General features: G+C 51.8%; 1 protein-coding gene across 6 annotated transcripts in view; it reads right to left on the bottom strand.

Annotated features, from left to right (window-relative positions):
* Window positions 1–1740: 1740 nt before the first annotated feature.
* Window positions 1741–19196, bottom strand: part of synj1 (synaptojanin 1) — a 28812-nt gene continuing 11356 nt past the window's right edge. For 3 of the 6 annotated variants that reach the window (XM_062453266.1, XM_062453265.1, XM_062453268.1), the window contains exons 13-30: window positions 18971–18994; window positions 18233–18424; window positions 17987–18071; window positions 17578–17718; window positions 17207–17399; window positions 16778–16936; window positions 16503–16659; window positions 16163–16271; window positions 15855–16067; window positions 15553–15631; window positions 11461–11626; window positions 11052–11240; window positions 10104–10232; window positions 8699–8737; window positions 8224–8261; window positions 7806–7995; window positions 7157–7647; window positions 1741–5938 (exon numbers count right to left, since the gene is read on the bottom strand). In XM_062453266.1, coding sequence (XP_062309250.1) covers window positions 4922–5938; window positions 7157–7647; window positions 7806–7995; window positions 8224–8261; window positions 8699–8737; window positions 10104–10232; window positions 11052–11240; window positions 11461–11626; window positions 15553–15631; window positions 15855–16067; window positions 16163–16271; window positions 16503–16659; window positions 16778–16936; window positions 17207–17399; window positions 17578–17718; window positions 17987–18071; window positions 18233–18424; window positions 18971–18994 — 3611 coding nt within the window. In that variant the 3' untranslated portion in view covers window positions 1741–4921. Of the gene's footprint in view, window positions 5939–6728; window positions 6753–7156; window positions 7648–7805; window positions 7996–8223; window positions 8262–8698; window positions 8738–10103; window positions 10233–11051; window positions 11241–11460; window positions 11627–15552; window positions 15632–15854; window positions 16068–16162; window positions 16272–16502; window positions 16660–16777; window positions 16937–17206; window positions 17400–17577; window positions 17719–17986; window positions 18072–18232; window positions 18425–18970; window positions 18995–19196 lie in introns of all 6 variants that reach the window. The other 3 variants (XM_062453271.1, XM_062453270.1, XM_062453269.1) reach the window with 3 other exon arrangements.

Here is a 19196-nt window from a genome sequence, read left to right as displayed (position 1 = left end):
AAAGTGAGAAGTACGCTGAACTAAGTGTGGAATGCGTGCATGAAGTGTATGTATGTCAAGTGTGACAATGTGGTGGAGAACCAAAGTCTTCTCTTGGAGATCCAACCGACTGGGTTCTTATACTATGTAGGTGTGAGGCAATTAGGACGGGTGTCCGCTGATTGGTCCCTCCTCAGTCAGGCAAGGCGGGAAACACCAAGGAGCACAATCAGGAACATAGGGAGCACCTGGGGAGACTACAGGAGGGAGAAACCCCAAACGCATATAGGGGAGACCTGCATGCGTAACAAGGGCTACGTTAAACTCTCCAATCTGCATCTAACATCTTACATGTTGTTTGTCAGGTGTTCAGAACAACACTTTGTGTTGCTCGGCACGGTCGGAGCGACTCAGCTGGAAATACTGGTGTTGGCAAATGTTCCTCAGGAAACACCATCCTGGACAGGAAAGCTTTCAGAGACGCCAAGTCAAGCTGCTCTGTGACTAAGGAGTGTTGTAAAGAGACTGAGGTGTTGGCTGGTAGACAGTCTGACCCTGTGTTAGTCTGTGCATCTGACAATAAAAGACTTGAACTTGAACTAATATAGACTATAGACTGTTCATTTTAAATTACTTTTCATAAACATTCCATGTCCTGCATATACGGCTGCAGTTGAGTAGGTTCTCTGTGTTAGATGCTTTGCCTCTTCTCTCCAGTCCATTTGACCCTTTCTTCATGTACTTTCTCTGCAGCCCCGACAACGGCCTTCTCGCTCTCTCTTTCTCCACGTGCTCTCTCCTCAGCCTCTCTCCTCATTTCGTTATTTCCTTTTTTGTCTTTCTCTGAACCACAGACCAGCCACAGCCACAGCCACTACCACAGCACCAGCCACAGCACCAGCCACAGCACCAGCCGCAGGACCAGACACAGCACCAGCCGCAGGACCAGACACAGCACCAGCCACAGGACCAGACACAACCGCAGCACGAGAACGAGCACCAGAACCAGAACCAACACCAGTCGCAGCCACAATCACAGCCACAGCCACAGCCACAGCCACCAAGATCCAGGTTGTGGTGGACACTGTAAGAGTACAGAAAAACAAACTGGAGATGTAAAATGTTACAGTATACAGAAGTTAAAACACAATTTAAGAACGTGGTCCATTTGATAGTATATCATGCCCCAAACTTACTGGGATTCATATGACTTGAAGAAGGCATTCTATTCTCAACTCATTTCTCCGTACATACAGATCATAGACTATGATACAAATCAGTGTTGCAGAACAATACCAGAGAATGTTTAATATGGGGAGAACTGCGACTCTCGGGAAACTTCCGGGTTCTGAACTGGTTGCAGTTCCACATGAGGGCACTAATGAGCGAGTGCAGAATGAATGGAGGTCTATGGAGTAATACCCCTCAAAATCGATTTCTTGTCTAGTAATTTGAATTCTGAATTCGAAAGGGGAGGCAAAAAAAATAGACACTGCTCGCGAAATCACGCACCAATGAAAACTCGCTTGGATCATGACTAAATTAGAATGTTGAGGCTTCGGTCCAAATTGTATTGCGTCTGGGTCCGGATCCGGACCGGAGTCCGCCTATTGAGTACCCCCGCACTAGAGTGATGGACTTGGATCTGACGTTTTGCATTAGCCCAAAATGTAATGTAATGCGTTTGAGGTACGATTTGACCAGTACTTCAATACATTATTTAAGTTCAACATGCTGCAGAAAACACAAAACACAGCAACATTCAGGTCAATTTACATTTATTATTGCATACATACAACACAAATTGCTTAATACAGAATTGTGCAATACGATGTGCACTGAAATTACAGAACCTTTTCATACTAATACATGAATTGCAATGTTCTTGTTTTCTTTAATACACACAGAATATGGTCAACAACACACACAATTTTCTTTACTATGAGTTATAAAGGGACACCCACCTCACAAAGAAGTACATTTGTTTCCTATAAAATCTCTTGTTCAACATGACATGAAGCGCTGGCTAAATTTCTACAGATAACGCTTCAGCTACTTACTGCACATGTCTCAATAGCATAATAATTGTGTTTAAGTGGTTACATAATCTCCAATTACCAATACAAGTTTGTACGCAGGCAGACATCATCCACTTGCTTACAGTGTACTGCCTTAAGAGTGTCAACAATCTCAACCCAGAGCCTTGGATTGCAGTGATGACACAGCTGGTACATGGTTTGGACAAAGCACAATATGTAGGAGAAGCATTAGTTAGCTGGCATTTTAAGACTCTGATCTCTGACCCTCCCTGCACTACCCAGCTCCGTTTGAAAAAACAGAACCCCTCAAGCTGGTACAGAACGCGTGTGTTTCAAGTCTAAGGGGGCATGGGAAGGGGTTGAGTTTCTTCATACTGCTCTTTACACAAAACAACCACGGTAGACCTACCCAACATGCCAATGCCACCCCCCTGTCACTCACTGAGAAACTCGCAGGAGAAAATACTAATGACATTCCGCCACACGGTTAGATACTCCATATGGTGTCGTGACAATTGCATTCGTGTTTTTTATTTTTTATTATTTGTATATGTGTCAATGGATTTTGACAAGAACACCTTTCAACACACACTCACAACAGACAGGGCGAACACTAAGTGCCCACATCCACCATCAAGTGTCTCTGAATGTGGAGGTGACCAATCACAGGTCAGGGAATGTGGAGGGGACCAATCACAGGTCAGGGAATGTGGAGGGGGACCAACCACAGGTCAGGGAAGACGGCACGCAGGAGAGGCCTAGATATCACCGTTCACCTCCGATACATGATGAGAGATGCACCTGAAAGCAGTATGGCTGTGCTGTGGAGATCAGCCCCACCTCACATTTAAACAGTATTTTAGGGGGGGGGGGGGTTGTGGTTGGATACGCTGGAACCGCAACAGGGCAGTCCCCCCGTTACTGAGTGTCATTACTAATGAGAAGTTTGTCTTCCAGTGTGAAACCATACAAAGATACATGTTTGTTTCCCCCTGCATAAGGAGAAGACAAAGAAGCTCAAATATTAGTTCATTTTAGTGACTGTGACAGATCTGGGTCGATTACCATTTTCCAACACTGTGAACTCGTTGGTTGCACCCGATTTGGCTTACTGCTTTTGAGACCGGTGGATCACTTTCATCAGTGCAGAGCCCAAGGCGAATCAAATGCACATGAATTCGTTCCAATACTTTTTCCTCACCGCATCTCTGTAAATGACCCTGGTCGGTTGGAGCACAGACTTTAGAGAAGTCATTGAGGAACGTTTAGGTGGAAAACTGTGATAGATAACACGCTCCCCACCAACACTGTACACGCTCACGCACAGAACACACACACCACACACACTACGACAGACAACACAACTCAAATACAACACAGGTACGTCTTCACCACGGTACCGATAATAAATATTCATCATGAGTTACATCTGTTTGAAAAAGAAGAAGAAAATAGTTAATCTTTGCGAGAAATTAAAATGCGGAAAAATACACGTTTTGTAACACGCCACAGAAGCCGCCCGCGATTGTTTCCTGTCAGATATGTCTGGGGTCCGATTCAGCCTTGTGGGCCTGTGAAGACGTATTAGATAATACCACCTCTTCGCCTGTCCAAACAGAAGCAACACACAACATTCTCAGAATTTACAGCACTGGAAGGTTCCAAGCTCTGGATAAAAATGGACCAAACCAAACCACTGGTTTACCATGTCCTAAACACACGGAGGAGAAGGGAGGTGGAGGAGGATGAGGGCCGGAGCCGTCGTCATCTTCCATGAGTTCCCTGTCGTGAGATGGCGGGGCCCTCAAGCGTACACACTGGAGGACCGTCACGCGGTACACATACACGCTCACGTCCTCGCGAGACACGCTCGACGCGAACGCGGCGTTTCGAATCCCTCTGCGCCGAAGACGCGCAGGTAACGACGGCCGCTATGTACTGGAAGAACAGGACCACACGGCGAATTCACCCAGCTAAACACATCGTTTCTACGGACGAACGGAGATCAGGGAGAGGACGTGGGGACTGGTACGGGGTCAGATCCTGACCACGGGTCGTGCGGAGGTTCGCGGCGCGATTGGTTGTAACAACGTCTCGTCTTCCTCATTGCGTTCCCCCCCCCCCTCCCCGACACGGGAGCAACGACGATCACTTTACATTCTTGAGGAACCACCCTAGCCCCCTAGTGGCTGGGGGTGAGACACGCAGACACACTGCAACAGACTGGGAACGCACGCCTGGGCAGGCCAGTGGTCTGTGAGTGGCTGAGTGGAAGGGGAGGAGTCTCTTAGCAGGAAATAGCGTTTCGTGGCCCATACTATTCCCATGCAAAGCGAGCATCCTGCCGCAGAATAAGCAGTGGGGAGGGGGGGGGAAACAGGAAGTGAAACTTTCTCACAGGAAGGACGGGGCTAGGGCCAGCTGACTTGACAGCGGTGTCCCGAGGGGTGAGTGTGGTCGTCATGGCGATTACGCGGGAGCGCCTCCGAGCGGCGCGGAGTGCGATACGACACGGCTGCGGACGATATTGCACAGGAGGTTTCAGCCACATTTGTGCGCATAGATAGAGACTTGACACAACGATATAGACACAGGCACATGTTTCCGGGTCACGACGATAAGAACAAAAATAAAATCCGAACCATTTATATTCACAATTGTTCATATCCGAGTTGGGAGCTGGGGGATGTTGGGGGGGGGGGGGGGGGTCGCCTTTAACAGGACCCAACACACATTTGGTGCCCACTTAACTGCTCTAAAGGTGAGAAATATATCCTTTTGTTGGATTTGGAAGCAAAACACTCTTGACTTTGTAAATACATTAGCCTTTGTACAAACCACACACACACATCATAGTTCTATTATACATCTAGATATGCTCTGTACATGACACGGTGGGGGTCCTATCTCTCGGTGAGCTCCTTGGGGAAGAGGAGGCCGTCGCTGGGCCGGGCCGGGACTTGGGGGTGGCCGGGGGCAGTCCTGGCTGGGACGGGGGGAGGGAGGGAGGGGACGGCGGAGGAGCCGCCCCAGCCGGGGTCGGAGTCGAAGCCCGAGCAGGGGAACAGAGTCTGGGTCTGGGGGAGCGAGGAGCCGGAGGGGAAGATGGGGGCCGCGGCCGGCGGAGCTTTGGTCTGGGAGGGGAAGTGGGATTCCTCGTCGAAGGTGACCCACTGGTGGCGTTTCCCGGGCGGGGGAGGCTGGGGGTGGGCGGCGGGGATGGTGGAAGGGGCCACGGCTGGCAGGGCGGGGGCCGGGATGAAGAGAAGAGGCGCCGAGGCAGGGGGAAGGAGGGTGGACGACTGCACGAAGAGGGACATGGTTCTGCTGAGAGGGCGAGGAGGAACCGGGGCCGGGGTGGGGGTCAGGGTAGGGAGCAAGGCCGGGGCAGGGCTGGGGATGAGGGGCTGGGTGAAGGCAGACATGGTCCTCTGGAGGCCCGGCCCGGAGGCCCGCGCCTGGAAGTCGGGGGTGAGGGAGCGCCGCTGGCTCTGCTGGGCCTGAGGGCCCGTGAAGGGGTTGGTGCTGTTGGGCCGGGCCGGGACGGGCTCCGTCAGGAAGGGGTTGGGGGAGACGCGCAGCAGGGCCTCCTGCGACCGGCTCCGGGACGGGACCGGGGGAGGGGGGAGGAGGGACGGCGCCAGGGGGGAGGGGGCGGAGAGGGAGGAGGCGGAGGAGGACGAGGAGGAGTGGGAGGCGGGCCCGAGCAGGGCGGAGAGAGGGGCCGAGTCCAGGGAGAAGGAGGAGGGGAGGGTCCCGGAGGAGGAGGAGGGGCCAGGCACGGAGGGAGGCGCCCGCAGGGAGGTGCCTCGGGTGAGGGACTGGGTGTTGAGCCAGGAGGAGGCGGAGAGCAGGTCAGGCGTGTCGAAAGGGGCGGGCTTCCATTGTGCTTCTCTTTGGATTCCGTTCATCCCATTGGTCTGCAGGGGAGGAAGTGGCATGAGAGGGACCAATCAGAGGCAAGGCTGAAACACACTGAACTAACTTGAGTTCTCTCTTGATTGACAAGTTAATATAATTGGTAGTTAGTGTTGGTAGTCACATAAACATGTTATAGGTTTATCTATGACGAACGTAGCTAGTTTCTACGGCTGAACCCAAAATACATACAGACAGAAGTCTATCTATTTCTGCTTTAGTATTTACACAAATAACAGTAACACAGACTATAGGTGAACAAATGATAGCCAGTGAAAGCCAGCCATACTTCCAGAACATCTTTGATAAAGACATAAAATAATGATAAAAAATAACGACATGGCCATTAAACATGTGTTCTACTTTGGAATGTGGATCAAAGCGGCGCACATATGAGGGGACCATTGATGAAAGAAATAATAACAGAACGCCAACATCAAAGCTGAGGATTGTCCAAGAGGACATTTGAATGTTGGGCAAAAAAACCCCCAAAAAAACGACAGAAGATCCACAACTGGAAAAAAAAAGAGTTATGAAATAAAATCGTGAATTCAATCGATCCACGAGCCGTCCACAGAGAGATGCACTATGACCAGGCTGAACCGAATGAGGTGACACATCGAGGCGGAGAAGAACTCAAGAGAAAAACGGAGGAAAGACACGTGGAGGGGGGGGGGGGGGGGAACGGAGGGGGGGAAATCAACTAGAACATGTGTGTTACAGTCATGTATGAGCGGGCGTCATACGAGGGGGGGCGGGGCTATGGAGGGATCGGGTGGATAGATCAAATACCTGTCACCCTGAGGGCTGCTCCGGCTTGAGAGAGAGAGAGAGACACATGCATCAGACTCAGAGTGGGAGGGAGGGAGAGAGGGTGACAGAGAGAGAGAGAGAGACTAAGAGGGGGACAGAGGCAGAGGGGGACAGGCATAGCAGATAGACCAAGAACATTATCTATTACAAGCTATGAGAGAAGAACTGACTGGAAAGAGGTGGGGGCAGAGAGAGGGAGAGGGGGAGAGAGAGAGAGGGAGGATGGAGAGAAAGAGGGAGGGAGGAGGAAAGAGGGAGGCAGAGAGCGACAGAGGGGCGAGAAAAACACGTTTGCGCTTAACACGGTCTACCGGCGGAAAACATTGCTTCCATATTTGTCCATTTAACGGAACGCATGTTCCCTGAGGAGAGAATCGAGGAGAAGAGGGGGTGGTGTAGGTACTGACCTGGGCTGGGGGGGCCGCTGTGGGGGCCGCGCCCTCTGGTGGCAGGCCGTGGGAAGAACGGGAGCGCGGCGGGGGCTTGGGGGAGGCCAGGCCCTGGGGGAGGGGCACGGCAGTGGCTGACCCCGCCTGGGGGGGGCCCGGGGCCATCTGGGGCAGCATAGGGGCTTGCATGCTGGGCTGCATGCGCGGGGGGAGCTGGTGCTGGAGGCTGGGGGCAGCCTGGGGCACCATGGGTGTCTGCATGGGAGAGGCAATGGCCTGGGGCACCATGGGGTTCTGCATGGGAGAGGCAGTGGCCTGGGGCACCATGGGGTTCTGCATGGGAGAGGCAGTGGCCTGGGGCACCATGGGGTTCTGCATGGGAGAGGCAGTGGCCTGGGGCACCATGGGGTTCTGCATGGGAGAGGCAGTGGCCTGGGGCACCATGGGGTTCTGCATGGGAGAGGCAGTGGCCTGGGGCCTCACTGGAGGGGCCGCGGTGGGCGGGGGGCCTGGAGGGGGTGAAGACATGATTATACAGCAGTCTTTATTTAGCTGGCTTGGCAACAAAGCTGTTATTGCAATGCTGTCAAAACAGAACACAGAGAGACTTGGAGGGCTGGTGTTTGAGAGTGTGTGTGTGTGAGTGTGTATGTATGTGTGTTCTCACCCAGAGGCAGGTCGACAGGTTTGGCGGGGGCGTCGGGGCCGGGTCTTGGGGCCCCAGGGTGGGTGTCCGGGATGGTCCGGGGGGCCCCGGGGTGCACCTCTGGGGTGGGCCTGGGAGCTCCAGGGTGGGAGGGGGGCAGGGCACGGCCCTGGGGGGGCACGCTGATCACGCCGGCCCGCGGTGGAATGTTCTGGGAGGGACGAGGGAGAGGGTTTAGGACGCTCTGTCAGAACGGAGGCTGGAGGATTTAGCTTGGTTTGACGTTGCAGCTTTGAGTTTTTACTGCAACTGCTACATCAACTGTAACTCATCTCAACAGATCAATTACTTAAGGAAATTAATGAAGTCATATTTTTTTTCATGGTTGCCTGATTCATAGGGTTCATTGTTTGAGGGAGAGCTGTTAATGGTTACTCACTGGTCTGGGAACGCCCCCGACTCCTGGTGGGCCTCGACCTTGTACACAAAACATGATTGACAGTAGTCAACAAAGGGTTGGAGCCCTTAACACAGACACACCGTCGCCCAGACACAGAGAGATACTAGAGCTATGACTAGAATACTAATCACCTTTTTTCCTGCCTCCATACACCCACACACACACCTCTCTCTCACACACACACACACACTTCTCTCTCACACACACACACACCTCCCACACCCACTTCTCTCTCTCTCTCTCTCTCTCTCACACACACACACACCTCCCACACCCACTTCTCTCTCTCTCTCTCTCTCTCTCACACACACACACCCCACACCCACTTCTCTCTCTCTCTCTCTCACACACACACACACACACACACACACACACACACACACACACACACACCTCTCTCTCTCACACACACACACACCTCCCACACACACACCTCTCCGCCCTCATTACTCACCGGCAGCGTCTGGCCTAGCCATCGCAGGGCTTTTTGATCCTTGGCAGCACAAAGGAAATGAGATGGAATATTAGGAGCTGAGGAAGTATTCTACCACTAGAGGGAGCAGCTGGGCCAGTTTAACGCCACCGAGCAGCGGGTTTGATGTGGTGTACACTATCCTACACACACACACACCTTCTCCAACCACTTTCACCACCTCTTAGACTACCGGGAGTGCTATCAGCAACACACATCACACTCTCACAACCTGCTGACAAGGTTGTGAAGCTGCCAAGGTTCAGAACACACCGCAACCCTGGACTACGGTAACGTTCCCGGGGCTGCCTTCTAAATCACCACGACATCGTCACATTTATGTTCCTCTACAGCGCCAAAACACAAACTATGGCTCTATTAGAAACCACAGAGGACTTCCTGGTTTGTTCTATGGGGGGGGGGGGGGGGGGCGGTTTCCTGCTCGCTCACAGAGCCACGACATCGACACACACAAACGTTCTGTTACCTTCGCTAGCCCTCCTCCTGCCAAGGTAGGGGCCGTGGAGATCTTCGAAGTCTTGGAGAAAAGGACAGTCAATGGCGTCTTTACCCGTCTCTCCCCCCCCCCCAATATTGACAATATTTACATCACCACGGCGTTCTGTCCTTTTTTTTTTTTTTTCGTGACTGGAAAAGGGGAAAGGGGGAGACACGGACACGCAGACACGCTCGATTCACCACATTCCACAACAAGCTACCACCTGGGACGAAACACCAAGACGAGTGCGGGACCCCCAAACCTCCAGTTACCTAGGCGACGGAAAAGCCCAGACCCGGGCGCGTTCTCATGCGGACGCCGCTCTGGGTCAGGAGGAGGGGGGGCCGCTAAGGAACTACCTACGACACCTAGAGACTGGACTACGATATCCCGAAAACACACACACACACGGGAGGGTCAGCTCTGCGCTTGGGGACGGGCACGTCAAGTGGCCACCACACGAACATTTACCTCCCAGCTCTCTCCTGTACGGCAGGGGGCTTTTCTCTCCTTCAGGAGCAAGGCGAGGGAGGATGAGGGCACAGAACAGCCAACAGAACAGTCGTTACAGCACCCCGTTTGCTTCGCACGCAAAAACAAGCAATGACCCCCCCCCCCCCACTGGATGGCATGCCGGGCCTCTCCCAACCCAGATTCAGAAGAGCCGCCCTTCGCTGTGCTCTCCCTCTAATCTAGCACGCCCGATTCTCGCAAAGAGCCGGTTGACGAGCTGAACCAGGTGTACGTGGGGTCGGAAGGGACGCTGGGGTTAGGGTTCGCCGTTTGAAAGGCTAGCTCTCCAGGGACGTGGCGTCCGGAGGACGTCAGCACAGCAGAGGAGAGCTTGGGGTGTGTGTGTGGGGGGGGGGGGGTCGCGGGGTTTTGTACCTGAGGGGGGCGGGGGGCGCTGCGGGGGGGCCGGTCTGGCCGGGGGGGCGTTGGGCCGGGGGGGAGGGGGGCGCCTGGGCTCCGTTCCCTGGGATGGGGGACCGCCCGGCTGGTACTCGGCTGGACACCCTGTGGAGAGAGAGAGAGAGAGACAGAGAGGGAGAGAGAGACAGAGGGAGAGAGAGACAGAGAGAGACAGAGGGAGAGAGAGAGAGAGAGAGAGAGAGAGAGACAGAGAGGGAGAGAGAGACAGAGGGAGAGAGAGAGAGAGACAGAGAGAGAGACAGAGGGAGAGAGAGACAGAGGGAGAGAGAGAGAGAGAGAGACAGAGAGAGAGACAGAGGGAGAGAAAGAGAGAGACAGAGAGAGAGACAGAGGACAGTTATGACAGTCCATTCTTCAGCCCAGGATGAGACTCTCCTGTCAGATGTGAGGTCATTTCTGATTTGGTGACAGAAAAACACGAATAGACGGCAACAAAGCCTTTGGCTGCACTCCCAACCGCTGATAGATTTTTGTGTGTCTTTGAGATGCTCCATTTAAAGGACGTAACATCTGAATGTGACACTGGAAAATGTATTTCAGCTTCAGCTCCTTCTGTTTATTTTTTGGAAGAGGAGCCAGCGATATTGAGGTCCACACAGCACACGGCTATTTTCAAACCCACACGCTAGGTTCTGTCACAACAAAGCACCTCTAGTCTAAACACCGCAACTTCACCTTCCGAGCTCCTTCTGCAAACGGCCGGGCTTAGAGCTCCTTCCACACATTCAACACAGGGCAAAAACAAGCTTTCAATGTCACGCAATGTTACCTAAATGCATCATGCTAACCATAACAACTAGTGTGTGTGTGTGTGTACGATTCCCATGAGTAGAAGCTCAGTACGTGTGTGGGCATTTGACTTTGTTGAGGCTCAGTGTGTGTATGTGTGTGTGTGTGTGTTACCCTGTGGGGGCCCGGCAGTGCGTGGGGGGGCCCTGCTGGGCCGGCTGGGGGCTGAGGGTTCCCCGTGGGTGGGGGAGTGGCAGGGGCTGCCCCGGGGGGAAGGGACGGGGGAGGAGCCCGCCCCGGAGGAGCCCGCCCCAGGCTGCAGGTGCTGGGGAAGGATCTCCTCCACTTCCTCGTCCACGTCACCTGACAAAAGGGGAGGAGTCAGAGACCATTAGGAGAATAATATAATAATAATAATAATAAGATCAACGAAAGCCAGTGCCGTTTGTTAACCTTTTCCGTCCCAGACATTTTCAGAAGCTGAATCGTCAAATCAGACAAATTGCTGACTCATCCTAGAGAGCGCATCCTTCCTCCTCCTCCCCCCCCCTCCCCCCCCCCCACTCCTCCTCCTCCTCCTCACCCTCCATGTCGTAGTCGTCGTCCGCCATGTCCGCGTCCTCGGCCAGCAGGGAGGAGCTGGCCGAGGTGGGGATGGTGCCGCAGATCCGCTCCACGCTCATCTCGTCCTCCAGGCTCTTGATCCAGCCGGGGCTCTTCAGACGCACGTCGATCATGTGGCCCAGGACCTACACACACACACACACACGCAGTAAGACTACAGGCCTGTCTAGCCCAGGACAGGGGGGTTCCACGGGGGTGTAGTGAGGTCCACAAGACCACACGGAGCCAACATCTTGCCACACCTGAAGAGTGATTCAATCACATCAGAATCAGCCCTTGTGACACCCTCAGTATGCTGATTACCCACCAAACGCCGATGCAAAGGAACCATAGAATGGGGGGGGGGGCCTCCCCAATCTACCTAATCAGCCCTCCTGCTAGCTTGCAAGCTTCAAAGGGCCTGATTTAGACAACACGTCTCCAGCGACCATTTGCTATCCGTTTCGGCGGCGATTTGAACAAAGAACATACCTTGATCAGAACTTTTGAGGAAAGTGCTTGAGACTTCACCTTTACCACAAGAGTACAAGGTGGAGAATTATGAGAGGGATATTTGTGTTATGTTTGTTACTTTGTTTTAATGTTGTGTTCACTGAAATCTTGATTCTAGTAACAACTCCTTCTTCCTGAAAGATAACCACGTCATTCTTGGTATCTACACGAAGCTATCATAATAAAACAATCATTCAACTATATTTTGTAACTGTACCAAGATGTCCAGAACAATATTTGAACCATCGAATGAACCAGCCAAAGATCAGATCACACCTTTGGTAGGTGTGAAGGAAGGAGGGGGGAGTTGAGAACCCAGCTTCCCCCAATCCACATCTGACCCCAGACGGGTCCTCCCTCGAACTGTATAAAGCCCTAAGATGACCATCAATCTCAGACTCCAGCGAAACCGACCATGGCATGAACGCCATCAGGATTGGCGTTCCAAAGGACGTCGCCAAGCTTCTCCTGAGATTCAACTTCATAGTGAACGCGTCACTATCGGGACGTTTCAACAGAAGGACCAAAAACGCAATTCCAAATGCGACTTCACTGAGATCCCGCAGACTCAGTCACATGACCCAGCGCAGCCGCGCTGTGACTTCAGATTCTTCAAATGGACCTTTGGCGCAAACCGCCCTCAACATCATTGATCAACCCCTGATCAAACGTAACTATGGCTAACGCTCTTTCCTCCTCGACATGGCATTGGCGTGAGCTCTGTTTATGATTTGTAAGGATGTAATCACTGACTGTACAATTTCTGCCTTTCTTTAAGTTAGACCATTTCATTCTGTTCATTGAAACCAATCTCTCATATCAAACCCATAATCCAACTTTTCATAAGATCTGTTTACCTTACTTGAATAAATTCATTGTAAAGATATTTTGACGTGCGTGTTCACTGATGTTACGATTGGCTCTACTCTTAGAACGAATTCATTCCTTAAGATTAGACTGATTATTACGAAGGCTATTATTTAAATATTATTCAATAAGGTTTCCTCTATCCCTTTAACAATAAGAGGTGGTGCCCCAAGAACTACATACTTTATTATAAATTAAGTATTTCTATCTTTAAACGAGCAAACCCTTTACATAATGGCGCCCCGTGTGAGGCTAAGATAGATTGAAATGAGCAATCGTAACTTTTGTGAAACGAACTGTTAAAATAGAGCGAGCTCTAACTGTGTGTAGCACCATGTATTTAATACTACTGTGCCTGGGCTACAGTGGCTGTGTGCGTATTCAATTGTTTTTCGTGAAATAGCTGCTAGTGTGTGTGTGGGACCAGCTAGCTCAAAGGAAGCGGCTAGGTTTGACCGGAGGTACGCGCGTGCTCAGAAACACCGCTGCCCCGACATTTACGTTGTAATCTGCCTCGGCCAGCTCTTCACGGAAAGTAGCATAAGAGCCTTTATTATAGCCTCTATTTTTAATAGTGTAGCTATTTGGTTAAGTGAATTAACCAACCAACTAATACGTTGGTGCACATGTCTAGTTCAGGGAAACAGACAGTAGTGCTTAGTCCTGAAGGACTTTTGTTTAGAAGCAACTAAACAATGCAGTTTCTACACGTAACCTATTATGCCGCCACGATAGCTTGTCGAAAAAAGCATTGACTATTCCCACAGCTAACTGTGTTTTAAAATAACAGTGGTTGCCAAACTAAAGTTACATTATTAGATGCAGTTCATCAATGTGGTTTAGTTACGTTGACTTCAAGAAGCTACTTAGTAACTATAATTGTGTAAAGTATGTACTATAATTACCTTGTACCTTTATTTGTTATTTGTATACGTCTTTGGCAGTCAATTGTAACCATAACCTAAATGAGTTTATTGAAACTAGTTTGATTTAAAAAGATTGGAAAGCCGACAACTTTTCCCTCATCTAGACCCCTAGTCACAAAGCTTCAATTGCTACGGCCATTGTAAGCCACTTCAAGTGCCTCTTTTTGTTTCAATAATTTCCTCTCAACCTTTTTCCTATGTCATGTCATAGCTTAATCACTCATAGCCATGCCAATGTCTGGGGAGGGGGGGTGACATGCTGTTACGCTGCTGTGGTCTTTCTTCTCTTGTCTTCATGTCAACAGTTTCATCGACGACTGTCTATGAAAGTTGACATCCGGGGGGATGTAGTGAGGTCCACAAGACCACACGGAGCCAACATCTTGCCACACCTGAAGAGTGATTCAATCACATCAGAATCAGCCCTTGTGACACCCTCAGTATGCTGATTACCCACCAAACGCCGATGCAAAGGAACCATAGAATGGGGGGGGGGGCCTCCCCAATCTACCTAATCAGCCCTCCTGCTAGCTTGCAAGCTTCAAAGGGCCTGATTTAGACAACACGTCTCCAGCGACCATTTGCTATCCGTTTCGGCGGCGATTTGAACAAAGAACATACCTTGATCAGAACTTTTGAGGAAAGTGCTTGAGACTTCACCTTTACCACAAGAGTACAAGGTGGAGAATTATGAGAGGGATATTTGTGTTATGTTTGTTACTTTGTTTTAATGTTGTGTTCACTGAAATCTTGATTCTAGTAACAACTCCTTCTTCCTGAAAGATAACCACGTCATTCTTGGTATCTACACGAAGCTATCATAATAAAACAATCATTCAACTATATTTTGTAACTGTACCAAGATGTCCAGAACAATATTTGAACCATCGAATGAACCAGCCAAAGATCAGATCACACCTTTGGTAGGTGTGAAGGAAGGAGGGGGGAGTTGAGAACCCAGCTTCCCCCAATCCACATCTGACCCCAGACGGGTCCTCCCTCGAACTGTATAAAGCCCTAAGATGACCATCAATCTCAGACTCCAGCGAAACCGACCATGGCATGAACGCCATCAGGATTGGCGTTCCAAAGGACGTCGCCAAGCTTCTCCTGAGATTCAACTTCATAGTGAACGCGTCACTATCGGGACGTTTCAACAGAAGGACCAAAAACGCAATTCCAAATGCGACTTCACTGAGATCCCGCAGACTCAGTCACATGACCCAGCGCAGCCGCGCTGTGACTTCAGATTCTTCAAATGGACCTTTGGCGCAAACCGCCCTCAACATCATTGATCAACCCCTGATCAAACGTAACTATGGCTAACGCTCTTTCCTCCTCGACATGGCATTGGCGTGAGCTCTGTTTATGATTTGTAAGGATGTAATCACTGACTGTACAATTTCTGCCTTTCTTTAAGTTAGACCATTTCATTCTGTTCATTGAAACCAATCTCTCATATCAAACCCATAATCCAACTTTTCATAAGATCTGTTTACCTTACTTGAATAAATTCATTGTAAAGATATTTTGACGTGCGTGTTCACTGATGTTACGATTGGCTCTACTCTTAGAACGAATTCATTCCTTAAGATTAGACTGATTATTACGAAGGCTATTATTTAAATATTATTCAATAAGGTTTCCTCTATCCCTTTAACAATAAGAGGTGGTGCCCCAAGAACTACATACTTTATTATAAATTAAGTATTTCTATCTTTAAACGAGCAAACCCTTTACAGGGGAGACGGTGGAGGTGGACTTACCGTGGAGGCGCTGAGAGACAGAGCGGCCAGGGCGGAGTAGCCCTCCAGGAACGTCACCCACATCTTCTCCTCCACGAACCTGCCCACCCGGACCCCCCCCCCCAGGGGAGAGAGACACGCGTTAGCCCCAGACTCACACCCCCCCCCGGTGCCCTCGTGGAACACACCTGACAACAAACCTGATGGATTCACTGAAAGCGAGTACGTTTGCGGAAGGAGGTTTCGACCGGTGAGTAAACGGGGGCGAGTTTCTGACACTACCTCCCTCCCTCCCTCCCACACACACACACACACACACACACCTGATGAGGATGACCTCCCCGAAGACGGTGAACTTGTCCAGCAGCTCGTCGATGAGGGCGTCGTCGAAGTAGTCGTCGGGGCCGGAGCTGCACAGGGCCACCAGGACGGTGCCGTCCGGGGGCCCCTGCTGGGCGATCACCTCCCTGTACACCTGGTGACGCTCCTCCGGGTCCACCTCCAGCACGTCCACGTCGATGATCGCCATCACCGGCCTGCGCCACACACACACACACAAAGATTGAGATCCCACAAACTCAAAGCTTTGAGGCTGTGGTCCAGGGAGGTGATATGTATGTGTGTGTGTTACCTGTGGTCGGAGGTCTTCAGCTCCGCCCTGCCATAGTATTTGAGGCTCCCCGGGGTCCAGGGGACCTGAGGGTCCCCTTCGCTCTCGGAGGCGCCGTCCATCTCCTCGGCTGGAGGGGGAAACGCGTGCATCCCTGAGTGAGTCTCCTCCTCCTCATCTCTGACATACTTCTGCTGTTCCTCCCCCCGCGCCCGTCCATCTCTCCCTCCTCCTTCCCCCCCCCCCCCCCTCACCTCTCTATCCACCCCCCTCTCTCTCCACACCCCAACCCCTGTTCTCCCTCTCTCCTTCCTTTCTCCTCCCCCTCCCCTACACACCCGGGCCCCCCCGCCCGACTCACCGGTTTTGTCAAAGTTCCACTTCCTCCTCTTCCAGAGGACGCGGTCGGTCCAGGCCGGCGTGCGGCACTTCTCGCTGGTGTCGTAGTCCTCCGAGAACAGGTCGTACTTGTAGGTGGGGGCGAAGTCCAGCTTCCCCTCGATGAAGCCTTTAAACACCTTGGGGGGGAGGGAGGGGCGGAGGGTTAGCAGGGAGTGGTAGTGGCGCGTGTGTGTAGTGTGTACGTGGAGCATGTGTGTGTAGCATGTATGTGTGTGTGTGTGTGCAGCCCCTCACCAGGCCAGCGTTCTTCTGGTCCACCAGCTGGTCCCCCGTGGTCAGGGACTCCCAGTTCTGCTGCCTGATCAGCTCCTTGACCTCCTCGTTGGGCAGGCTGATGCGGTAGTTGAAGTCGCCGCACCAGAACACGTAGTCGTGGGAGTACAGCAGGCGGCCCTGGGACGAGAGGGGGGGGGGGGGGGGGTTACGAACGTAACCTAGCAACGCGTGTTCTTTTCCCCGGCAACAGAAACCCAAACACACACAAAACAAATATGCCCTTCTTTACATACACTAAAATGTAGTCAAATTACCTGATTTGGTTAGATGAACTTGATGTAAAAGGTTATATCCAGGAATCAACATGATTTTATTGGCTCAAAAGGCCTGTTTTCAATGGTACATTGACACAAAGCAAAACCACGAAAGGGGTTGGACGACGGTTACCATGGGGAACGCGAGTCGGCGCGTGATCTCGTTGTAGTCGTCGTTCCTCTCCTTGACCTGTGATTGGCCGGCGGCGAAGTGGGAGCAGATGACGCAGATGCTGGTCGTGTGGAACAGCATGCGGATGGCCACGCCCCCTTTGTTCCCAGTGGCCCCGCCCATGCCCGTCTTCACGGTGTCCACGGCGACGTCCCTGTCGAAGGAGGAAGTGAGAGAGCGGCAGGAAAAGGGCCGATGAAGGGGATGTGTCTCGTCTTCCCTGCATCCACTTTCCATTGGTGGTGTCAAGGGGGCGTGGCCTAACATATGAAGGGGCGTGGCCTGCCGGAGGAAGGTGGCGTGGCCTAACTGATGAAGGGGGCGTGTCTTACCTGATAAAGGGGGCGTGTTGGGGGCGGATGAAGATGAACAGGCACACGCCCACCAGCTGCTCAGAGGCCAGCAGGACGTATTTGTGGTCCCGCGAGATGCTCTTCTGCAGCTCTGCTGCCCACAGCTTCTGATTGGTGGTGCTGAGGGGGGAGGGCAAGAAGGGGGCGGGAGGAGGGGAGCAAACAAGTCTAGGTGTTAAAATCCCTAAAGGACTAAAGAATCACCCTGCAAATGATCTCCTCCTCTCCTACTGAGGACAAAGAATGAGGAAAAGAACGCCATGACTTGTCTAATAGCAGAAAAAAACAAGTTTCTACAAGGCCAAGGGATCAAATTCTTGTCGATGTTTCACAAGAAGCTGCTGCGTGTCAACTGCGTGCCCCCTCCCCCCCCCCTCCCCCCACGTACCTGGCACTGACGATGTTGCCAGCGTTGAGCTCCACCATCTCCTCGAAGCCGATGGCAAAGATGTCGATGGGGTTCGCCTTGCTGTCTGCACGGAGAAAACACGTACAACTGAACAACTGAAACCTTATATGATCAACAGGCCAGGCCGTATTTATCCCGGAAATGCACCTTCAAAATGCACTTGTAACCCCCCCCCCCCCCCCCAGTCGGATTTGGACTTTTATTTTGACATCGACTCCAGCTCACCCTGGAAGTCTGGGTAGCCCGCCTTCAGCGGGGCGTCCAGCAGCCAGTCGTTGAGGGTCTGGTTGCGGAAGGCGATGCTGCGGAACTGCTTGCCCCCGTTGACGTTCCACGTGCCCACGCCCACCCTGACCCGGCGGGGGCGCGTGTACTTGTGGTGGTTCTGACACATGCCCAGTAAGACCCGGGGAGAGGCTGGGGGGCGGAGAGGAAGAACAGGGGATGAGGTGGTGTGAAGACGAGGGAGGGGGGGAGGGAGGGGGGGAGGGGGGTAGGAGATGAAGGATACTACAGGAAGAGGTTTGAAATCCACTCAGGATAACAGACATCCAAATGACACAGCAAGTCGATGGGTGGACGCCGGTGGAGTTACGAAGGCACAGAAATGGATTCTGGGTATCGGAGTTACAAAAAAAGCAGCGCCAGTTTGTAGACTGCAACTTTATTTGTAAATAAATCTATGTGACACACATCTGAGTGACAAATAAATAAATAAAAAATAATGATAAAATAAAATAAAAAAGAAAAGAAATGAACAGGGGCACTTCAAATAATGAACTGAATAAAAAGGTCAAATAAAAATGAATGTAAAAAAAAAAAAAAAAAAAGATAAAATAAAATACAGAAAAACATCCACATGGATCCTCAATCAGCTAAAGACAGAACAGGGGGGATGTCTAGCACACAGGATGGGGGATGGAGGGCCGGCCCTGTCGGACTGGGGGCGTTCAGATACTGTACCTGATTGTAAGATGGGCTCAGTGACTACCCGGAGCGAGCGTGCGCCGGGGAGAGAGGGAGAGAGGGCGTGGTTACAAAAACGGTTAAACTGATAACAGCATTAGTCCAGTCGTGTCAGTGCTAATCTCGTACTGGGAGTGAGAGATAGGGCTGTGAACCGCAGATTATGCGCTGAGCTGAAGGCGGAAAAAGAGAAGCCCTTGATCTTGCCCTCTCTGCACGCGCA

The sequence above is a fragment of the Osmerus eperlanus genome, chromosome 27, assembly GCF_963692335.1.
Source record: "Osmerus eperlanus chromosome 27, fOsmEpe2.1, whole genome shotgun sequence".
NCBI lineage: Eukaryota > Metazoa > Chordata > Actinopteri > Osmeriformes > Osmeridae > Osmerus > Osmerus eperlanus.
Note: the sequence above shows the minus strand (reverse complement) of the source record. Positions and strands in the feature narration are given on the sequence as shown.